At 47.6% G+C, this 23,466-nt stretch overlaps 1 protein-coding gene across 2 annotated transcripts in view; it reads left to right on the top strand.

The window, feature by feature from the left end:
- Positions 1 to 23,466, top strand: part of COL4A6 (collagen type IV alpha 6 chain) — a 426,839-nt gene that overhangs the window by 393,155 nt on the left and 10,218 nt on the right. For both annotated transcript variants that reach the window (XM_075323930.1, XM_075323929.1), the window contains 7 exons: positions 3,091 to 3,198; positions 4,413 to 4,484; positions 10,735 to 10,860; positions 11,311 to 11,421; positions 11,921 to 12,082; positions 17,745 to 17,843; positions 19,016 to 19,159. In XM_075323930.1, coding sequence (XP_075180045.1) covers positions 3,091 to 3,198; positions 4,413 to 4,484; positions 10,735 to 10,860; positions 11,311 to 11,421; positions 11,921 to 12,082; positions 17,745 to 17,843; positions 19,016 to 19,159 — 822 coding nt within the window. The remainder of the gene's footprint in view (positions 1 to 3,090; positions 3,199 to 4,412; positions 4,485 to 10,734; positions 10,861 to 11,310; positions 11,422 to 11,920; positions 12,083 to 17,744; positions 17,844 to 19,015; positions 19,160 to 23,466) is intronic.

Here is a 23,466-nt window from a genome sequence, read left to right as displayed (position 1 = left end):
GGAAAGGGCCGTTTTACGGCTCTCTTACGAGGTATTATTTTACCCACCCAGGGACTGCTTTTGGACGTCCCAATTGTCTGGGTCTCCCAATAGAGCGACAAAGAAGAAGGGAATTTTGTTTACTTACCGTAAATTCCTTTTCTTCTAGCTCTAATTGGGAGACCCAGCACCCGCCCCTGTTTTTTTGTGTACACATGTTGTTCATGTTGAATGGTTTCAGTTCTCCGATATTCCTTCGGATTGAAGTTACTTTAAACCAGTTTATAATTCTTTTTCCTCCTTCTTGCTTTTGCACCAAAACTGAGGAGCCCGTGGGAGCACGGGGGGTGTATAGGCAGAAGGGGAGGGGCTTAACACTTTTGAGTGTAATACTTTGTGCGGCCTCCGGAGGCATAGCCTATACACCCAATTGTCTGGGTCTCCCAATTAGAGCTAGAAGAAAAGGAATTTACGGTAAGTAAACAAAATTCCCTTCTTTGCTAGCGACAGCCCTTTTCACTCACTTTCCTCAACCACAAAATACAAGTAACAGCAGCTAAAAGTAAAAGTGTTTTCCCCTTATCCTACCTATACCTTCATGTACAGTCTCATTCCCTCCTGTGACGTCCATGTTGTCCCAGTCACTGTCAGTCATTTCTTAGTATGGTGTGTAGTGTTAGCGTTTTATATACGTTTTGACAATTAGTACTAACAGAACCCTGCTCAAATTGGAAAGGACAACCTATTGTCCATCTGTCATCTCAAATATCTGCTGCACCTAATCTCTGGCCTCAGCAGCCAATGGCCAAATATGTGTGAATACGGCTACACTATAACCAGACGACATATTACCACAACATAGTAACGGAATAGCACCATATATAAGGAAGATATACCTCCACACCATGACCAGACCACATAGTAACATCACATTGTGACCAAATACCACATACAAATTACAAATACTGCAGCATCGTGATCAGACCACATATTATCACCACATTGTGAGCGTATACTACAATACTGATCATTAATAAAAACCACAATGCTAATAACATTAATATTACCATCAGTGCCATTATACAAAAGAGCCTTATATATAGTGTATTGTGTACAGGTAATGAAGTGATCACTAGTGACATTATACACACGAGCTCTGTACATAGTATATAGTGTACAGGTAATTGTATCACTGGCATCCCTGTACTACTCTGCCTCTTCCCAGCATGGACGAAGACTCACTCACAGCCGTGTCCTCCCTTGCACTCCCACGGTCGTCCATATGCTTCTCTGCATTCTCCTCCCGGGGCCTGTGCACCCCACACAGGTCTCCTAAGAATGGGCTTAGGGTCACACCCAGCTCCCACTAGGGAAGGTGCCTACACAACACTTTTGGTCCATCAGCTTACCCATCTGCTAGTTAGTTGTTAGGTCCTGTGCTCCTGTCTTGTTACCTACACCTGTGTCCGCCTTCCCATACCTGTCTGATCCCTTTATACCCTCCGTACCTGTATTCTCCAGGCGTCCTGTCTGCCTTAGCCATCCTGGCATTACCTGCCTGCACTTGTTTCTGTCCCTGTGAAGAATTCAACTACAATGTGAACATAGCACTGTGCACACTCCAGCCATAAGGATGATGGCGTTGGACGTGGCGCAAAATTGAAATAAAGGAGAGGAAAGCAGCCAGGGGAGGAATAGATAAAAAAAGACCCCACCCACAAAGTCCTGCCCCATTGCTTAATCATTGACATCAGGGCGTAGAACTTATAATTATTGCAAGATCTATTGATTAAACTGAACTTTAAAATTACCGTATTTTTCGGACTATAAGACGCACCGGACTATAAAACGCACCCTGGTTTTAGAGGAGGAAAATAGGAAAATAAAATGTTAAGCAAAAAAATGTGGTCATGACACACTGTTATGGGGCGAGGATCTGCTGCTGACACTGTTATGGGGTTAATGTCCCCAAATTCTCTACTAAGGTACCCCATCCTGGTAATGATCCTCCTGCCTTGTATATGATCCTGCTATAAACCCCCATCCTGCTCATATACCCCCATCCTGCTCATATACCAGCATCCTGCTCATATTCCCCCAACCTGCTCAAATACTCCCATCCTGTTCATATACCCCCATCCTGTTCATATACCCCCATCCTATTGATATACCCCCCATCCATCCTGCTCATATTCCCCATCCATCCTGCTCATATACTCCCATCCTGTTCATATACTCCCATCCTGTTCATATACCACCATCCTGTTCATATACCCCCCCCATCCATCCTGCTCATATACTCCCATCCTGTTCATATACCCCCATCCTGTTCATATACCCCCCCATCCATCCTGCTCATATACTCCCATCCTGCTATATGCCCCCATCGTGCTCATATACCATCCTGGTATATGGCCTGTATCCTATAGCACAGAGAAAAAAAATAAACATTTATACTCACCTTTTCCTCACTCCCTGCAGCACCGATCATCTTCCTCTCTGTGCCACTGACCTGTGTGTGTGGAGCCGTTCCCCTGCAGCATCGCGATGTCTTCCTGTCTGTGCCGATCAGCTGATCAGCACAGATCAGCTGACCGGCACAGACAGGAAGACATCGCGTGCTGCAGGGGGACGGCTCCACACACGGGGACGGGTGAGCACACTGATTCACTGCACCCCGCGCTGATGATGACGCGCGGGGGGCAGTGAATTCAGCCGCACATGATCACTCCAGGCTGCAATTGCCAGGGGTGATCATGCGGATCGGCTCTTTACTATACGCACGTCCCCGCTCGTCCTCCCGCCCACCTTTCAGCGCCAGCTTCTGCGCTGAGAAATGGGCGGGAGGATGGGCGTGCATATGTAATGAGCGGGCCCACGTGGTCGCGGCAGGCGCTGCTGCTGCCTGCTCGTGCCCCCGATAACCCGCTCCACCGCAGCACCCTCATTCCCGGCCGCAGCCCTATAGTCAGACCATAAGACGCACCCTCAACTTTCCCCCAACATTTGGGGGGAAAAAAGTGCATCTTATGGTCCGAAAAATACGGTAACTTTGTTCATTGGAAAACCACTTTAAGCTATATAATGATTAACCTCAATGCTTCTTCTCAGGTTCCTCAGGCCTGCAGGGATTTAGAGGAAACCCTGGATTTGTAGGAAGCTCAGGATTCCCAGGAGGTCCAGGATTCCCCGGATCTGTTGGTGCTCCAGGTGTTAACGGTAAAATATTCTACGTTGTGTTTTTTTTTTATTAGGGAAACTTCTAATTTATCAAGTAAGATTATGGTATATACATTCCCATATATATTACTATACAGATACTAAACAACAACTCCACTCTAAAGCAATCAGCACAAGTGAAAAAGATGTTTGGCCAAAGGTTGTATGTTTAGCCATCATGGTAGATGCATAAAAAAAACCCACAATGTGAACAGATTTAAAGAGTTTCTTTGCTCTAGCAGACACAGCCCATCTACACATCCTGTGATGTAAATGTACAGTGTTTCCCTGAAAATAAGACACTGGCTTATATTATTTTTTGCCCTTAGGGCTTATTTCTGTTCTGGGGAAACACAGGTTGGGGGTAAGTTTGCCCACCAAAAAGGCAGATACTCTCAAGGGAATCATACTTACTCCAGACATCTGCGTCGCTCCCAGGTCCTCCTGCAATTCTCTTGCCATCCACAGCGGGCACTCTCAGGAGGTCCTTGAGTGCTCAACAGTGGTCCCCCTGATTCCAGCCGGGACTCTCACACACACACATCACATTTCAGGAACACCTATATACACACAAATACACACACACACTGAAGCATCCCGTGGTACCGTACTGCTTCCGGCCGGCAGCACTGTGGAACGTAAGGAGCTGCTGTGGAACGTATGGAGAACCTGTGGTGGAACACATCGATGAGTTCCACCTCAGGTCCTCGCGTTCCACTACATCCCAGGTCCCTGAAGCAGTATGGTATCAGTGGGTGTGTGTTCCACCGCAGGTCTTCGCATTCCACAGACTCCCGTTCGGGGTCTGGTAAGTATGATTGCAGAGTCTGCCTTCTCTCTTCTGGGGGTGTCTTCTTTCTATAATGAAGTGTCCTGCTGTATTCTATACCTTTTTTAGCTGCATGGACACTTCATTATTGAACCACAACTAGGGCTTATTTTCCGGGTAGGGCTTATATTTAAGCCTTACTCCGAAAAGGCCCAAAATTACTGCTAGGGCTTATTTTCGGAGTAGGACTTATTTCCGGGGTAGGGATTATTTTCAGGGAAACACAGTAGTTATGGATAAAGCTAATCACTGCATCAGCTTTTAGTAAATTAGAGCTGTTGTGGTGATACAGCCCCCATAAATGTTTATAGCCACAAGTCTACATTTCCAGTCTACTCATTTTCATTATTTTTTCACAGTAATATGTTTTGCCTATTTTTTCCAGGTTTTTCAGGACTTCCAGGTTTGGATGGACTAAATGGTTTGCCTGGCACAAGGGGCTTACCTGGCACTCCTGGTAATTATCACAACATAAATAATGTATTGTTATTAGATTACAAGAAATAATGAGAATTTACAGTATAATGCAAGAACACACACAGCATTAGAAACTTTCTTTGTCGCTCCATTGGGAGACCCAGACAATTGGGTGTATAGCTTCTGCCTCCGGAGGCCACACAAAGTATTACACTTTAAAAAGTGTAACCCCTCCCCTCTGCCTATACACCCTCCCGTGCATCACGGGCCCATCAGTTTTCATGCTTTGTGTTGAAGGAGGCACACATGCACACAATGCTCCACATTTTAGTCAGCAGCAGCTGCTGACTATTTCGGATGGAAGAAAAGAGGGCCCCTAAGGGCCCCCGGCATGCTCCCTTCTCACCCCACTGAGTCGGCGGTGTTGTTAAGGTTGAGGTACCCATTGCGGGTACAAAGGCAGGAGCCACATGCCGTTTTCCTTCCCCATCCCTTAGGGGCTCTGGGTGAAGTGGGATCCTAACCGGTCATCCAGGCACTGGGACCGGGCTCCCTCCGCAGCCCCTGGTGGTATCTGCCGGACAGGAGACTGAGTATCGTCAGGGACAAGGCCCTGCAACTACAGGTACTCTGTGTCCCCTTTGGGACGGTGCATGGAGCACCTGGGCCTCAGACGCTGCAGCGCCTGCAGTGTTGTTTTTTTGTCCGGGACTACCGCGCCGACCGTGCCTGCTTGCCGGCCGCGGTTTTTACTTTAGTCCCCGGCTTTTGCGGCCTAGTACATTAAACTCCCGCCCCCGGGCCTGCCAGTCAGGGGCAAGGGCGGGACGGTCGGCGTGACGCCGACAGTGAGGGCTGGAGCACACATAGCTGTCCTCCTCCCCCCTCACTAATCCCTATGGGGCACCAGATTCCCGCACTTTTGTAAGTTACGCCCACGGCTCCCTCCTCCCCTGTGAACGCCGACAGCCATGTTTTAACACATCCTGCCGGTGGAGGACTTCTGGCTGCAGCTCTGGGAGACCTGAGGCAGGGAATCTGGTGGCCACACACCGCTGGAGCGGTTGGTAAGCCACACCGGTTTCCGGTGCTGGTCCCCCTAGGGTGCTGAACTGTATATAGATACATTATATTTGTATACTTTTTCCGGTTCAGCTGTACTGTTAACTTGTGGCTATATACCCTCAGTGATCACGCTCCTGGGAGACAACAGCATGTCGTTCACAAGGAGCAAGGGGGCCAAGGCACAGGGTTATTTTGCTACCTGTACCTCTTGTGCGGCTATGTTACCTGCAGGTTCCACCTACCCTCACTGTGAGCAATGCTCGGCCCCTGTGGCACTCGCTCAGCCGGAGCCTGAGGCACTAGGGGGTCCCTCGGCCCAGGTAGAATCGCCGGCCCCCCCTGTCCAGATGGCAGGGACAGAGTTTGCTGTTTTAGCCGACAAACTCTCTGAGTCGCTTTCTCATTCCATGACTCAGTCTATGGATAAATGGTCGGCTAAGTTTCTAGAGGTTTTGCAGTCCAGACCGGCCCTTACACAGGCCCCGGGCACTGCGGGATCACCCCCAGGCCCCTCTCGGTCTGCGACTAAGCGTGTTCCTGGAGTGGCCTCTAGTTATTACGTGCAGGACTCCGGCAAGGACCGCAGTCCCAGACCAGCTAAGCGGGCTCGCTTAGAATCTTCCCCGACTTCATCACGCAGTTCGGGGTCTCAGCTTGAGGATTCTCTAGAGGAGGAGGCGGAGGTCGCAGCTCAGGACTCTGACCCTGACGTTGCTCTCAATCTGGATACACCTGAAGGGGACGCCATAGTAAATGACCTTATAGCGTCCATCAACCAGGTGCTAGATCTGTCTCCCCCAACTCCGCCTACAGAGGATTCGGCTTCACAACAGGAGAAACACCAGTTTAGGTTTCCTAAACGTACCCGGAGTGCTTTCTTCGATCACTCTAACTTTAGAGATGCTGTCCAGAGGCACAGGGCTTTCCCGGACAAGCGCTTTACTAAACGCCTTAATGACACACGTTACCCCTTCCCCGCTGACGTGGTTAAGGGTTGGGCTCAGTGTCCCAAGGTAGATCCTCCAGTCTCTAGACTGGCGGCTAGATCCGTAGTAGCAGTGGCTGACGGTGCATCGCTCAAGGATGCCACGGACAGGCAGATAGAGCTCCTACTGAAATCCATCTATGAAGCCATAGGCGCGTCTTTTGCCCCAGCCTTTGCATCTGTGTGGGCACTCCAGGCTATCTCAGCTTGTCTGTCTGAGATTAATGCGGTCACCCGTACCGCTGCGCCACAAGTAACATCTTTGACTTCTCAGGCGTCAGTATTTGCATCCTACGCCATGAATGCTGTCCTGGACTCGGCTAGCCGTACAGGGGTAGCATCCGCCAATTCTGTGGCAGTCCGCAGGGCCATGTGGCTACGCGAATGGAAGGCAGACTCTGCTTCCAAAAAGTTCTTGACCGGTTTGCCTTTTTCTGGCGACCGACTGTTTGGCGAGCGATTGGATGAAATTATTAAGCAATCCAAGGGAAAGGACTCGTCCTTACCCCAACCCAAACCAAACAGACCTCAGCAACGGAAAGTTCAAGCGAGGTTTCGGTCCTTTCGGCCCTCAGCCAGATCCCAACCCTCCTCGTCCAACAGGCCACAGAAGAGCCAGAGGAACTCTTCTGCATGGCGGTCTAAGTCACGTCCTCCAAAGACCGCCGGAGGCACCGTCTCCAAGGCGGCCTCCTCATGACTTTCGGCCGCCCCAAACCGCATCCTCGGTCGGTGGCAGGCTCTCCCGCTTTTGCGACGCCTGGTGGCCACATGTCCAAGACCGATGGGTGAGGGACATTCTGTCTCACGGTTACAGGATAGAGTTCAGCTCTCGTCCTCCGACTCGTTTTTTCAGAACATCTCCACCCCCCGAGCGGACTGTTGCGCTTTTTCAGGCGGTGGACACTCTGAAAACAGAAGGAGTGGTGATCCCCGTTCCCCTTCAGGAACGCGGTCGCGGTTTTTACTCCAATCTGTTCGTGGTACCAAAAAAGGACGGATCATTCCGTCCCGTTTTGGACCTCAAATTGCTCAACAGACATGTGACAACCAGGCGGTTTCGCATGGAATCCCTCCGATCTGTCATCGCTTCGATGTCCCAAGGAGACTTCCTAGCATCAATCGACATCAAAGATGCCTATCTCCATGTGCCGATCGCTCAAGAGCATCAATGCTTCCTGCGTTTCGCCATCGGGGACGAACACCTTCAGTTTGTGGCACTGCCTTTCGGCCTGGCGACAGTCCCACGGGTCTTCACCAAGGTCATGGCATCCGTCGTAGCGATCCTACACTCTCAGGGCCACTCGGTGATCCCTTACCTAGACGATCTCCTAGTCAAGGCACCCTCACGGGTGGCTTGTCAACACAGTCTGACCGTTGCTCTGGAGACTCTCCAGAGGTTCGGGTGGATCATCAATTTTCCAAAGTCAAAATTGTCTCCGACCCAGTCACTGACGTACCTCGGGATGGAGTTTCATACTCTCTCAGCGATGGTCAAGCTGCCGCTGGACAAACAGCGGTCGCTGCAGATAGGGGTGCAATCCCTTCTTCGGGCCCAGTCGCACCCCTTGAGGCGCCTCATGCACTTCCTGGGGAAGATGGTGGCAGCAATGGAGGCAGTTCCATTTGCGCAATTTCATCTGCGTCCACTCCAATGGGACATTCTCCGCAAATGGGACAAGAGGCCGACGTCCTTAGACAGGAACGTCTCTCTGTCTCTGGAAGCCAAGACCTCTCTTCAGTGGTGGCTTCTCCCCACTTCTCTGTCGAAAGGAAAATCCTTTCTGCCCCCATCCTGGGATGTGGTCACGACGGACGCGAGCCTGTCAGGATGGGGAGCGGTTTTTCTCCACCACAAGGCTCAGGGAACCTGGACTCCGACAGAGTCCTCCCTTCAGATCAATGTTCTGGAGATAAGGGCAGTGTATCTAGCCCTCAAGGCGTTCCATCGGTGGCTCGAGGGCAGGCAGATCCGCATACAGTCGGACAACGCCACGGCGGTTGCGTACATCAACCACCAGGGCGGCACTCGCAGTCGTCAAGCCTTCCAAGAAGTCCGGCGGATTCTGCTGTGGGCGGAGGCCACAGCCTCCACCATCTCCGCGGTTCACATTCCGGGCGTAGAAAACTGGGAAGCAGACTTCCTCAGTCGCCAGGGCATGGACGTGGGGGAATGGTCTCTCCACCCGGACGTGTTTCAAGAGATCTGTTGCCGCTGGGGAACGCCGGACGTCGATCTCATGGCGTCTCGGCACAACAACAAGGTCCCGGCATTCATGGCACGGTCTCAGGACCACAGAGCTCTGGCGGCGGACGCCTTAGTTCAGGATTGGTCGCAGTTTCAACTGCCTTATGTATTCCCTCCTCTGGCAATGCTGCCCAGAGTGTTGCGCAAGATCAGGTCCGACTGCCGCCGCGCCATCCTCGTCGCTCCAGATTGGCCGAGGCGGTCGTGGTACCCTGATCTGTGGCATCTCACGGTGGGGCAACCGTGGGCGCTCCCAGACCGACCAGACTTGCTATCTCAAGGGCCATTTTTCCATCTGAATTCTGCGGCCCTCAACCTGACTGTGTGGCCATTGAGTCCTGGCTCTTAGCGTCCTCAGGGTTGTCTCAAGATGTCATTGCCACTATGAGACAGGCCAGGAAACCAACGTCAGCCAAGATCTATCACAGAACTTGGAGGATTTTCTTAGCCTGGTGCTCTGAGAGGGGGTTTATCCCCTGGCCGTTTGCCTTACCCAGGTTTCTTTCCTTCCTTCAATCGGGATTGGACAAGGGTTTGTCTCTCGGCTCTCTCAAAGGTCAAGTCTCGGCGCTTTCCGTGTTTTTTCAAAAGCGTCTAGCCAGGCTTCCGCAGGTCCGCACGTTCCTGCAGGGAGTTTGCCACATAGTCCCACCTTACAAGCGTCCGCTGGAACCCTGGGATCTCAACATGGTTCTACGGGCTCTTCAAAAACCACCTTTTGAGCCGCTGCGGGATGTCTCTCTATCACGTCTTTCGCAGAAGGTGGCATTTCTAGTGGCGGTTACTTCACTCCGTAGAGTGTCAGAGCTTGCAGCGCTGTCATGCAAAGGCCCTTTCCTGGTTTTTCACTAGGATATGGTGGTTCTGCGTCCGGTCCCGGACTTTCTCCCTAAGGTGGTGTCCACTTTTCATCTCAATCAGGATATCTCCTTACCTTCATTTTGCCCTCATCCAATTCACCAATGTGAAAAGGATTTGCATTTGTTAGATCTAGTGAGAGCACTCCGGATCTACGTGTCTCGCACGGCGCCACTGCGCCGCTCTGATGCGCTCTTTGTCCTTGTCGCTGGCCAGCGTAAGGGGTCGCAGGCTTCCAAGTCAACCTTGGCTCGGTGGATCAAGGAACCGATTTTTGAAGCCTACCGTTCTTCTGGGCTTCCGATTCCTTCAGGGCTGAAAGCCCATTCTACCAGAGCCGTGGGTGCGTCCTGGGCATTGCGGCACCAGGCTACGGCTCAGCAGGTGTGTCAGGCGGCTACCTGGTCGAGTCTGCACACTTTCACAAAACACTATCAGGTGCATGCCTATGCTTCGGCAGATGCCAGCCTAGGTAGGCGAGTCCTTCAGGCGGCGGTTGCCCACCTGTAAGAGGGGGCTGTTGTTTCGGCTCTTTTTATCGAGGTATTCTTTTACCCACCCAGGGACTGCTTTTGGACGTCCCAATTGTCTGGGTCTCCCAATGGAGCGACAAAGAAGAAGGGAATTTTGTTTACTTACCGTAAATTCCTTTTCTTCTAGCTCCTATTGGGAGACCCAGCACCCGCCCCTGTTCCCTTCGGGCTGTTTGTTCTTTTGTGTACACATGTTGTTCATGTTGAATTGTTCTTTTGGTTCATGGTTTCAGTTCTCCGAACATCCTTCGGATTGAATTTACCTAAGACCAATTTATAAGTTTCCTCCTTCCTGCTTTGGCACCAAAACTGATGGGCCCGTGATGCACGGGAGGGTGTATAGGCAGAGGGGAGGGGTTACACTTTTTAAAGTGTAATACTTTGTGTGGCCTCCGGAGGCAGAAGCTATACACCCAATTGTCTGGGTCTCCCAATAGGAGCTAGAAGAAAAGGAATTTACGGTAAGTAAACAAAATTCCCTTCTTTATCGAATTCTCATGGTTGAGGACAGGTGCCTTATGGTTTTGCATGGAAATGTTGGCAAAATGCAGTTTTTTAACATTAGTTTGTTTTTTAATTATTTTCTTTCCCCAAATAAAAGGTTTAAGTGAACCAGGACGGCCAGGGTCACCTGGATTTTCAGGTTCTAAAGGTGAAAGAGGCTTTTCCAACAACGTACCTGGACAACCAGGAGTTAATGGTGCAAAAGGTGTTATTGGAGATTCAGGTAAGACAAGATGCTATAGTGTTCTTAGTAAGTGTAACTCATAATTCCCATAAAACAAACATTCTTCTTATGTATCTAGTGTTATTAGGAAACAGGTGTAACCATAGTGGGTGCAGGGGTTGCAGTGGTGGATAGAGGGGCACTAAAAGTCCTTTTGGCTCATATTAGAAGACCAATATTATTGAACACCTGAATTAGTTGGGAGCCAGTTGGATATTTTGCTTTGGGGCCCAGAATCGTCAGTTTACACCACAGCTAGATAAAATACATTCATGTTACAACCGTGAGGAACTCTTCAATGTACTGAATAGTTAATGTTTTACCAAGGGAAAGCCATTGATGTCGGAAGCTGAATATGTGTTAACTTTGAATACCCCTCCTCTAAGCATATAGGATCAGCTCTTATTCCTTGTCCACAGTTTAAATGATTATCTATATTGTACTTTTCAGGCTTACCTGGTGTCCCTGGACCACCTGGTACCCCTGGACCACCAGGGACAATAAATATTATACCTGGTTTACATGGAGATCCTGGACCAGCCGGAAGAGATGGAGAGATGGGTATGTCTACCACATTTATTTTGTCTCCTATTCATTTTCTTTACTTTTATCCAACTTATAAGTGTAAATAGTAAATTTCTCAGTGAAATCACATGCACGCTTGATCGAGCTCAACATGCATGTGGGAATCAGGAGAGATGGCCATCTTATATGCAGGAAGATGTTTACATAGTGAGCCAACTACCCAACACCCTTTTACTATTGTTTCGTCAAGACATCGCCTTTTTAGATAGAAGGTATTTTCTATAGTTCTGCCTATAAAGACCTAAGAAAATATGTGGTTGGGAAAATTAATTTTGTGTGTTGAGCAGTCAGTAAATATTCTTTCATATAATTGGTGGAAGAGGAGATACGCTTCTTTGTTTACGAATCTACATTTTGGCTAGTTGAGAGGTGTCCTCAATAGGGGGCCCCATCTATTTGCTCCATATGTCATAATACATATGGTAGCTGAACTAAACTTGTTACTAAAATAATGTTTCTGTTTGTATGATTTAAGGATTGCCTGGCCTCCCTGGCCCACGTGGACCCTCAGGTCCAGCCTCCAATCAAGGAGATACAGGAGATTCTGGAATACCAGGAGGACCAGGAAGAGGTGGCATAAGGGGAGATCCAGGATTTTCAGGAAACCCTGGAAGCCCTGGAGCACCTGGCGTAAAAGGTAAATATCACAGGGCAAGAAATGACAGAACAGGGGCTCCTAAGCTGGCTTTCAGACTTGGGACCCTGTGCTGTCTCTTATCTCAGAGGTAGGCTTGATGGTAGCCAGGTCTGAGCCCCCAGAATGACCCTGACTCCTATCCGAGCTCTGATCTTACTCCCCCTCTCCCCCACCCTTAGGGCGGGCTGGAAACACAATAACAAAAACCCCCATAAACGACATGGACAAGAAAGAATGAAAACTCATACGCATTGCACTCAAACACAAAGGAGAGACAATGTGTGTACAGGGGAATAAAGAAACAGGAAGTAAATGCACGACAGGGAAAATAGCAACTACAGATCACAAAAAATTGGATCACCACTAAGACTGGAATCGCTGGAGCTATGCTGAAGCTATTATTGGCTCAGAACCACAGGCTCCCATAACATAAATAGAAATGATACAACTGTGGGTGGAAATTAGCAACCTGCTCCAAGGAGCCATACACAAATCCACAAGAATTAAATCCTGCAGGGCAGGAAAGCAATGGAAATGAATCAGCTGATGCCCGGCTCAGGCTGAGCCATTAGTAGACCTCAAGTTGCCTGTCAGATGCTACAATGTGTACAGAGTCCGACACCATAGCAACACACCGCATGACAGTAAACTAATGTTATGTGTCTCTGTGTACGTAAGTAGAGGTTCTTGCTAGTAATATACCTTGCTTCATTGAGGAGAGCAGCAATTTGCAGAGGATTTAGATAGACTGTATAGATGGAGGCAGGAGACTTTTGTAGAGCCTATGTATAAGGGCTCCAGCGATTATGCATTATTCGGTTTACTAAAAAAACCTCTGGATTTCTCCCAACACTTTTATACCAATTCATAAAGGTTCAAAATATCTTTGCTTGTTGTCATTTTTTTGGGGAGCTTTTATGTAGATTATAAATTGGTCCTAGTCATGATATCATCACGGGTGCAGGGTGTCATGGTTCCACCTCCCCGTCCACATGACTAGGGGGCGGAGCCTTCTTTTGGGCCTCGCTTCCAGAGCTTGGATGCTTTAAATTCTGTCATCTCTGGTAAACTAGCGCCGGCTATAAGCTTAGCACTGCTTTGCCTGTGATTGCTGGTCCCTGTAAGTGTTTCCTGATCCGTCCTTCCCCTGTGCTCTGTCTGTGTTCCGTCCCACCTCCTTTTTTCCCACAATAGCCCCAGTCGTTCCCCCTTCTCCTACCTTCCCATTCGGTTGCTTCCTCTGGTACTGACCTCGGCCTGACCTTGACCCCGCTTTTGCTTGTTCCTCCAGTCTTCTTTCTCACCGTACTGTGTATGCCCTGGCCTGCCTGACCATCCCCCACACGCCCCGTGGCCTCTGTATTCTCGCTGACTCTGAAGAGCAGTGCTCCAGCACACACTGTGTGTCCTCCTCCATGCTGATTCAGCTGTGTGTAGTGTCTTTTCCTGCAGGGCTCCATCTCCCCCTGGTGGTAGCCTGACACAGGGCTTATTAAAGTTTTACAGTTTTAGAGCTGTGATTTGTAATGGGTACCTGTGTTTTCAATTGAATGCCACCAAGCAAATATTTTAAAAACGGTATTAGAGGGTGGACCTACAGTCATGTTCCCCCTTGAAGACATCAATGGTTTTATTATAAATGTGTGACATGTGCCTTTTTTGTTAAGTTATTGTAACATGTTAGAATGCCTCATGACTGCAGTACTGCCAATGATCACAAGAGGTCACTGTTCTCCTGTTCACTCCTGTATAGTCCTGAGTAAAGGTTTAGGCTATGTGCGCACGTTGCGTACTAGCCCTGCAGAAATTTCTGCAGCGATCTGAAGAGCACACGTGCGCTTCAAATCGCTGCAGAAAATGTCCGTAGAGAAAAAAAAAAAAAGCCGATTCCATGCGCTCTGCCTGCAGCTCCTGCCATAGACAGAGCAGGAGCTGCCGGCAAAGCGCACGGAAGAAGTGGCATGTCACTTCTTAGAATGCAGCGCTTCGGGCAGCAGCCGAAGCGCTGCGCTCTAAGACGCCACGTGCGCACGGCCCCTGCACAATCTCCATAGACTGTGCAGGGGACGCAGGACACATGCAGTTACGCTGCGCTACAAAGCGCAGCGTAACTGCATGTATTTACGCAACGTGCGCACATAGCCTTAGGTCTGTAACAACAGACAGCAGAGAAAGGGACAGTTATATCAAGGTTAACTGCACTGCCAGCCCACAGGGGGGAAGGGGGTGTAAGGGGATATATGGGGAGGAAGTATTAGTTTTTGGTTTAGTAGTTGTTGTGTAGTAGAAGCAAGATAAAGAGGCCAAGAAAAGAAGGTAGAAGAAATACGCCAGGCTTGGTATGTGGATGTAACTCTCCAGGGGTGGACTGAGCAAAGGGGGACTCCTAGCAGGCAAGCTTTGTGAAAAAGTGCAGAAACATTGTCAGGATAGTGAAAAAGGAGATCTTAGTGAAGAAGGGACACCCTGCTTATGTACAGTGGCACGAGGACAACGACCCTTAAGAGCAGTGCTTGTAAAGTAGAATGGCAGTGTTGGGGGTATTATAGTCACAGTGAAACACGTGGGATCTGTGTGGTTGCATGTAGGATCAGACATACCAGCCTCCTCCTCACTCCGTGGCAGCCTCTGTAGAAGAGAATAAGATCATATCTATAACCCTCCTGGGAGACCCAGTCTATGTTGGAGCGGAAAATGGACATTGTATTACCTGCTACAATGGGGAAAATAAGTATTTGATACATTGCTGATTTTGCAAGTTTTTCCATCTACAAAGAATGGAGAGGTCTGTGATTTTTATAGTAGGTACACTTCAGCTGTGACAGACAGTAAAAAAAAATCCAGAAAATCACATTCTATGGTTTTTACATAATTCATTTTCATTTTATTGTATGAAATAAGTATTTGATCACCTACCAACCAGCAATAATTCTGGCTCTGTTATTTTTTCTTTAAGAAGCCCTCCTACTGTGCACCCATTACCTGTATTAATTGTACCTGTTTTAACTCGTTACCTGTATAAAAGACACCTGTCCACACACTGAGTCATTCACACTCCAACTCTCCACCATGGCCAAAACCAAAGAGCTGTCTTAATTACACTAAGGACAAAATTGTATATCTGTACAAAGTTGGGATGGGCTACAGGACAATAGGCAAGCAGCTTGGTGAAAAGGCAACAACTGTTGGCGCAATTATTAGAAAATGGAAGAAACACAAGATGACTGAAAATCTTACTTGGTCTGGGGCTCCATGCAAAATATCACCTCGTGGGGTAAGGATGATTCTGCGAAAGGTCAGGAATCTGCCCAGAACAACATGGGAGGATCTGGACAATGACCTGAAGAGAGCTGGGACAACAGTCTCAAAGATTACCTTTTGTAAGGCACTAGGGCTTCATGGATTCAAATTCTGCAGGGCACGAAATACCCCCTTGCTTCTGCCAGCAAATGCCCAGGCCTGTTCGAAGTTTGCCAGTGGCCATCTGGATGATCCAGAGGAGGCATGGGAGAAGGTCATGTGGTCAGATAAGACCAAAATAGAACTTTTTGGTATCAAGCCCACTCGCCGTGTTTGGAGGAAGAAGGATGAATGCAACCCCAAGAACATCATCCCAACTATGAAGCATCATATTTTGGGGGTGCTTTTTAAGACCAAAAATAATATAAATATAGAGGAAACTTAAACTCTAGACCAAAAACACACCTTCTAAAACAATTACTTTATTAATCATGGTTAAAAATCAATGTTATTAAAAGAAAAACTACGTAGTATAGTAACAATCATAGTTATGATACAGACCAAAAAGTCAAGTGAAATAGGTGCAGAGGGCAAACAACTAGTGGATGGATAGTGGAGTGTCACTTTAAACAAGCCATCATCTACAAAAAAATGATGTACTAGTAGTAGTAGGAGAACATTGAAAGGGATGGGAATAAGGGGACTAGCAGGATCTAGTTGTTCCCTCCCATATAGGAGCATATTGTAAAGTACGTGCACCTCAATGTTTTAATAATATTGATTTTTAACTATGATTAATAAAGTAATTGTTTTAGAGGGTGTATTTTGGGCTTGCGTTTTTGCAAAGGGGAAAGGATAACTGCATTGTATTGAAAGGAGCAAGGATAAGGTCATGTATCGCGAGATTTTCGCCAAAAACCTCACCTCAGTAAGAGCATTGAAGATGGGTTGTGGCTGAGTCTTCCAGCATTACATTGACCCAAAACACACAGCCAGGGCAACTACGGAGCGACTACGTAAGAAGCATTTCAAGGTGGCCTAGACCCCAATAGAAAATTTTTGGAGGCAACTGAAACTCAATGTTGCCCAGGGAAAGACACAAAGCCTGAAAAATCTGGAGAAGATCTGTATGGAGGAGTGGGCCAAAATCCTTGCTGCAGAGTGTGCAAACCTGGTCAAGAACTGCAGGAAACGTTGGACCTCTGTAACTGCAAACAAAGGTTTCTCTACCAAATATTAAGTTCTGTTTTTCTCTTGTATCAAATACCTATTTCATGCAATAATATGCAAATTAATTATTTAAAAATCATACAATGTGATTTTCTGGATCTTTTTGGGTGATTTTGTCTGACACAGTGGAAGGGTACTTACGATAAAGATTACAGTCCTCTCCATTCTTTGTAGGTGAGAAAACTTGCAAAATCTGCAGTGTATCAAATACTTATTTTCCTCACTATATATCCTGTACTTGAGTTCACTTGAACACAAAGAAATTAAAGTTTTTAAAATCTAGTTTGACACTTTAATGTGAATGCAAGACGCAGCAATACTGCACTGTATGCAGCAGAGAAGATGGACCTAGAGGTACACAAGTGGGATATGCTTCCATCCTCACATCACCCTTTTCTGTAGCATCACAGGGCAAGCAAAGTGAAGCCCTTGTCCATGGCTACAACCCTGGGCACGTTTACAACTGCATGGAGTAATATAGAATGTCATTTTACAAAAATGTTCCAGTTACATTTAAAATTAATTACTATAAACCAATTAGTGTAAAGTAAGAACGGCTGGTGTCCAAGCATTGCCAGATTAAAGGCCCCATTACATGCAACGACATCGCTAACCAGATGTTGCTGGGGTCACGAAATTCGTGACGCGCATCCGGCCTCGTTAGCGAAGTTGTTGCGTGTGACACTTACGAGCAACCGCTAATGATCCCAAATACTCACCAAATCATTGATTGTTGACACGCTGTTCATTTTCAAAATATCGTTGCTCGTTTGGAACGCAGGTTGTTCGTCATTCCTGAGGCAGCACACATCGCTACGTGTGACACCCCGGGAACGACGAACAACAGCGTTCCTGCGTCCTCCGGCAACGAGGTGGGAGTGACGTTCATGCGGCTGCTCTCCGCCCCTCCGCTTCTATTGGATGCCTGCACGAACCGCCCCCTTAAAAAAGGGGTTGTTCACTGGCCACAGCGACGTCGTTAGGAAGGTAAGTTGGTGTGACGCGTATCTGCGATATTGTTCGCCACGGGCAGCGATTTGCCCGTGACGCACAAACGACGGGGGCAGGTGCGATCGCTAGCGATGTCACAGCATGTAAAGCGGTCTTAAGAGTTTATTCAGTCTGTACTTTGGTGTTGAAGAAAAGCCTTGGCATCAGGTTGCCACTGTAACATTTTTCTTGCCCATCTTAGGCCTTAGGGGGGATCCTGGTTTCATTGGTGTTCCTGGGAAAGAAGGCTCTCTCGGAGATCCTGGATTTCCCGGTCTTAAAGGAGAAAAGGGCAACTCAGGTGAGTACTTCTAAGAAAAGACAGAGAGTATGTCCAACATTCTGTGTTTATTAACTTATTAATGTTAATTTATATGGCTCAGAGGTCCATTTTCTAGGACAGGGCTCCTAATTATCCTTTCACATATGAATAATATATTTCTGTCTGCCTGTAGCCCATACTGTTGGGAGCTTAGCTGAGCTGACTGCATAATCTTTCATTACTAAGTTCATGGCATACACAGAAAAAGGCCTCATTCAGACGTTGTTTTTTTTTCATGTATGCAAAGACAATGGTGTCATCAATATTTTGGATCAATGTGTCATCAGTGTTTGGTCAGTGTGTCATCAATGTTTGACCAGCGTGTCATCAGTATTTAGTATCCCTAGTGCTGGACCCTAAATAGGGAATGGGTGGGATGAGCTCTTCCTCAACCCCACTAAACTCTAAACGAAGATGATGCAAGGAGGACACAGGGGAAAAGTGCATGAACTTCTTATCCACAGATGACTCAGGCAGTAGTTCAGCAAAACTTCAGCAACGATACCACAGATGAGAGCAAGCCTCCTGCTTGCAACTAGAGCTTGAATGAACTGAATAATATCACCAACACATGTCCAGGGAATATGGGAGTATTTAAAGCACAAGGGTATACTGATAATCAGCAGCTGGACAGACATTTAGGTCCCTTGGGTCCTAAAGGGGAATAGATGAAAATCCAGCAGGAAAGCTACCTAGTACAATGAATACTGAGAGCAGAAACAACAGAAAGTCAGGGAGCATTTTGTGCAGACAAACGCTGTAACCTTCTATTGCCAGGATACCATGTGACTGTCTGTCACCCATGACACACCCTTGACATACACCCTGACATTGGACGTGTGACACAAGGGAAAGCATTATGTATTTTATATTCATAGATAGATTACGTAGGGGGCTTGAGGGAGACGAAGGAAAGATTAACTTAGTTTTGTCCATTTTGAGTGTTAGAAAGAAAGATGAGAATAAGAAGGATATAGCTGATGGACACTGAGATTCTGGATAGCAGAGAATTGACAACTAGACCAGAAAGATAGATATGAGAGTCATCAATCAGTTATGTACTATGCAGACTGCACAACTTAACCTCTGTAATCATTTCTTATGAAATTTTGTATTGACATTTCTCTGAATTTGAGCATTTCTTCTTCCAGGTTTCCCAGGCCCTGTTGGACGTCCAGGTTCACCTCCTAGTGATGATTTTCAGTATCCTCTTGGAAATCCTGGTCTACCTGGAATTAATGGTTTTGATGGTGGGGCTGGAGATCGTGGTACACCAGGAACATCAGGACAACCTGGTATGGAGGGAAATGTTGAAATAATATGTTCACATAAATAGATTATTAGGCTTTCTGCTGACATAATCATGATCTGTATGTGCTGTGACCATGTAATAATAATCTCTTCCTTCATTTTCTTTTATCCTCTCGGTCTCTGATGGTGGTCCTCTCCATTGATTCACATATATCTCTGCATAGTCATACATTATAGACCAGTCATGGCGAACCTTTTACAGGCCGAGTGCCCAAACTGTAGCCCTAAACGCAATTTTTTTTCCGAAGTGCCAACCAATCCTATTATATAAAGAATTAATTTTAATCTTACCTTTGCCATCTTCTCTTCAGCAGGGGGCATCACGCTCATGCATGCTTACCACACATTAGAGCTGAGCCCCTGCCCTTTCCAGACACAGCAGTTGGATTGATCTTTCTGGAAAAAATTGCAGCATATTAGACAGAGATTTTAGCATGGAATGCAATCAGATGTCACCCTGTAATCCACATCTACATTTCAAAGTCTGAACATCTTGAAATCCCATAAAGACGTACGAGTGGCTCCCCTCCCCATCATTGTGTAGTTCTGTCCCCCTTCCTCGGCCACTTCCTGGTAAACATGTCCCCCATCCTGATATACATTTCCTACATTCTGGTATATTTGTCCCCATCACGGCCCCATCCTGGTAAATGTCCTCCATCCTGGTAAATGTTACCCATTCTGGCATGTTCCCCCATGCTGGTAAATGTACCCCATCCTGACATATTCCCCATCCTTGTAAATGTTCCCCCATCCCGGCATGTACCCCATTCCTGGTAAATGTTCCCAATCCTGGTTAATTTACCCCATCCAGGTAAATGTACCCCTTCCTGGTAAATGTACCCTATCATGGCATGTTTCCTCCATCCTGGCATGCATGTTTCCTCCATCCTGGCATGCATGTTTCCTCCATCCTGGCATGCATGTTTCCTCCATCCTGGCATGCATATTCTCCACATCCTGGCATGCATGTTTCCCCATCCTGGCATGCATGTTTCCCCATCCTGGCATGTATGTTTCCTCCATCCTGGCATACATGTTTCCTCCATCCTGGCATGCATGTTTCCTCCATCCTGGCATGCATATTTTCCCCATCCTGGCATGCATGTTTCCCCATCCTGGCATGCATGTTTCCCCCCCATCCTGGCATGCATGTTCCCCCCCCCCCATGCTGGCATGTGTCCCCCCCCCCCATGCTGGCATGTGTGTTCTCCGACCCCATGTTGGCATGTGCGTTCCCCCACCCCACGCTGGCATGTGCGTTGACCCACCCCACGCTGCCATGTGCGTTCCCCCACCCCACGCTGCCATGTGCATTCCCCCACCCCCACCCCACGCTGCCATGTGCATTCCCCCACCCCCACCCCACGCTGCCATGTGCGTTCCCCCACCCCACGCTGCCATGTGCGTTCCCCCACCCCACGCTGCCATGTGCATTCCCCCACCCCACGCTGCCATGTGCATTCCCCCACCCCACACTGCCATGTGCGTTCCCCCACCCCCACCCCGCCATGTGCGTTCCCCCACCCCCACCCCACTCTGCCATGTGCGTTCCCCCTTTCCCACCCCACGCTGCCATGTGCATCTCCCCCTCTCCCACCCCACGCTGCCATGTGCGTTCCCCCTCTCCCACCCCACGCTGCCATGTGCGTTCCCACTTTCCCACCCCACGTTGCCATGTGCGTTCCCACTCTCCCACCCCACGCTGGCGCTGCCGCACACGAGTTATAAAAAAAAAAAAAAGCAACACACAACTTACCTTCCTGCACCCGCTCCACCGCTGCACGCTGCTCATTTCCCACGCGGCCAGCAGACGGCGCTGGCGCCGCTCTCTGACGCTCCTCCGTCTCCTAGGCAACACATCTGCAGCCTGGGGGAGGAGGAGTGTCAGAGCGGAGGAGAAATCTCTCCTCCGCTCCAACACAGATTTGATCTGCCGGCGCGACTGCACTAGCAGACCAAAACTGCAGGATCGGGCGACAGCACGCGTGCCAACAGAATGGGCTCAGTGTGCCCCTGGTGGCACGCGTGCCATAGGTTCGCCATCACTGTTATAGACTGTCAATCATTAAGTGAAAACCACCCACTGGACTCCTAAATGAGCAAAACTTTTAATCAGTAAAGAACATTTTACTGAATCTTTTTCTACAACCTGTATATCATCAGCTCCTCCTGATGCCAATAGAACAGCAATTTCATATTGACAGATTCCTTTTAAACTCTGGATTGACATAATCTTATATTTATAAAAATATGATCTGCTCAGCACATACATTATACGTACAGTGGGGGAAAAAAGTATTTAGCCAGCCACCAATTGTGCAAGTTCTCCCACTTAAAGAGATGAGAGAGGCCTGTAATTGACATCATAGGTAGACCACAACTATGAGAGACAAAATGAGAAAACAAATCCAGAAAATCAGCTTGTCTGATTTGGCAAGATTTTATTTGCAGATTATGGTGGAAAATAAGCACTTAGTCATCTATAAACATGCAATATTTCTGGCTCTCACAGACCTGTAACTTCTTCATTAAGAAGCTCCTCTGTCCTCCTCTCATTACCTGTAGTAATGGCACCTGTTTGAACTTTTAAAAGACATCTGTCCACAACCTCAAACAGTCATATTCCAAACTCCACTATGGTGAAGACCAATGAGCTGTCTAAGGACACCAGAAACAAAATTGTAGCCCTGCACCAGGCTGGGAAGACTGAATCTGCAATAGGCAAGCAGCTTGGTGTGATGAAATCAACTGTGGGAGCAATAATAAAAAATGAAAGACATACAAGACCACTGATAATCTTCCTCGATCTGGGGCTCCACGCAAGATCCCACCCCATAGTGTCAAAATGATCATAAGAATGGTGAGCAGAAATCCCAGAACCAGGGGGGACCTAGTGAATGACCTGCATAAAGCTGGGACCACTGTAAAAAAGTCTACCATCAGTATCACACTACGTCGCCAGGAACTCAGATCCTGCAGTGCCAGACGTGTTCCCCTGCTTAACCCAGTACATGTCCGTGCCCATCTGAAGTTTGCTAGAGAGCATTTGGATTATCCAGAAGAGTATTGGGAGAATGTCATATGGTTTAATGAAACCGAAGTAGAACTATTTGGTAGAAACACAACTCGTTGTGTTTGGATGAGACAGAATGCTGAGTTGCATCCAAAGAACACCATACCTACTGTTAAACATGGGGGTAGCAACATCATGCTTTTGGGCTGTTTCTCTGCAAAGTGACCAGGACGAGTGATCCGTGTACATGAAAGAATGAATGGGGCCATGTATCGTGAGATTTTGAGTGCATACCTCCTTCCATCAGCAAGGGCATTGAAGATGAAACATGGCTGGGGCTGGGTGTTTCAGCATGACAATGATCCCAAGCACACCATCAGGGCAATGAAGGAGTTGCTTTGTAAGAAGCATATGAAGGTCCTGTAGTGCCCTAGCCAGTCTCCAGATCTCAACCCCATTGAAAACCTTTGGATGGAGTTGAAAGTCCGTGTTTCAGCGAGAGTCCCAAAACATCACTGCTCTAGAGGAGATCTGCATGGAGGAATGAGCCAACATACCACCAACAGTGTGTGCCAACCTTATCAAGACTTACAGAAACCATTTGACCTCTGACATTGCCAACAAAGGATTTCTAACAAAATATTGAGATGAACTTTTGTTATTGACTAAATACTTATTTTCCACCATAATTTGCAAAAATCTGCCAAATCAGACAAGGTGATTTTCTGGATTTGTTTTCTCATTTTGTCTCTCTCAATTGTGGGCTACCTCAATTACAGGCCTCTCTCATATTTTTAAGTGGGAGAACAGGCACAATTGGTGGATTTCTAAATACTTTTTTTCCCCACTGTATGTGTCTGCAAACAACCAACCTTCTACCCCTGCCAACTGTCTCACATCATTTTGCTTTGCGATATGTGATCGCTCATTGATGGCTTCCATGGTTAAGGTAGTTGTCATTGAGAACAGTAACAGACAGTACAAATCCCATATATGTGTTTTTTTTTGTTTGTTTTTCTTTTCTTTTTTTAAAAAAGGGTGTTCCGGGGTCAAGAGAAATTTCCGCATGCACTCATATGAATTGCTCTTTGCATAAGTGCAGTGAAGTACTGATTTGCTTCTCATCTGCTTCTATCAATGTTCTATTCTAAAAAGCGGATAAGAATCTAGTCGGCACATGACCACCACTCGCGCTGGAAATCGAGGGAAATCCTGGCTGTGGCACCCTAAATATAGCACACAAATTATGGCACTGTGGGGCACATACAGCACTGT

The sequence above is a fragment of the Anomaloglossus baeobatrachus genome, chromosome 9, assembly GCF_048569485.1.
Source record: "Anomaloglossus baeobatrachus isolate aAnoBae1 chromosome 9, aAnoBae1.hap1, whole genome shotgun sequence".
Lineage (NCBI taxonomy): Eukaryota > Metazoa > Chordata > Amphibia > Anura > Aromobatidae > Anomaloglossus > Anomaloglossus baeobatrachus.
This window is presented reverse-complemented; position numbering and strand designations above follow the sequence as displayed.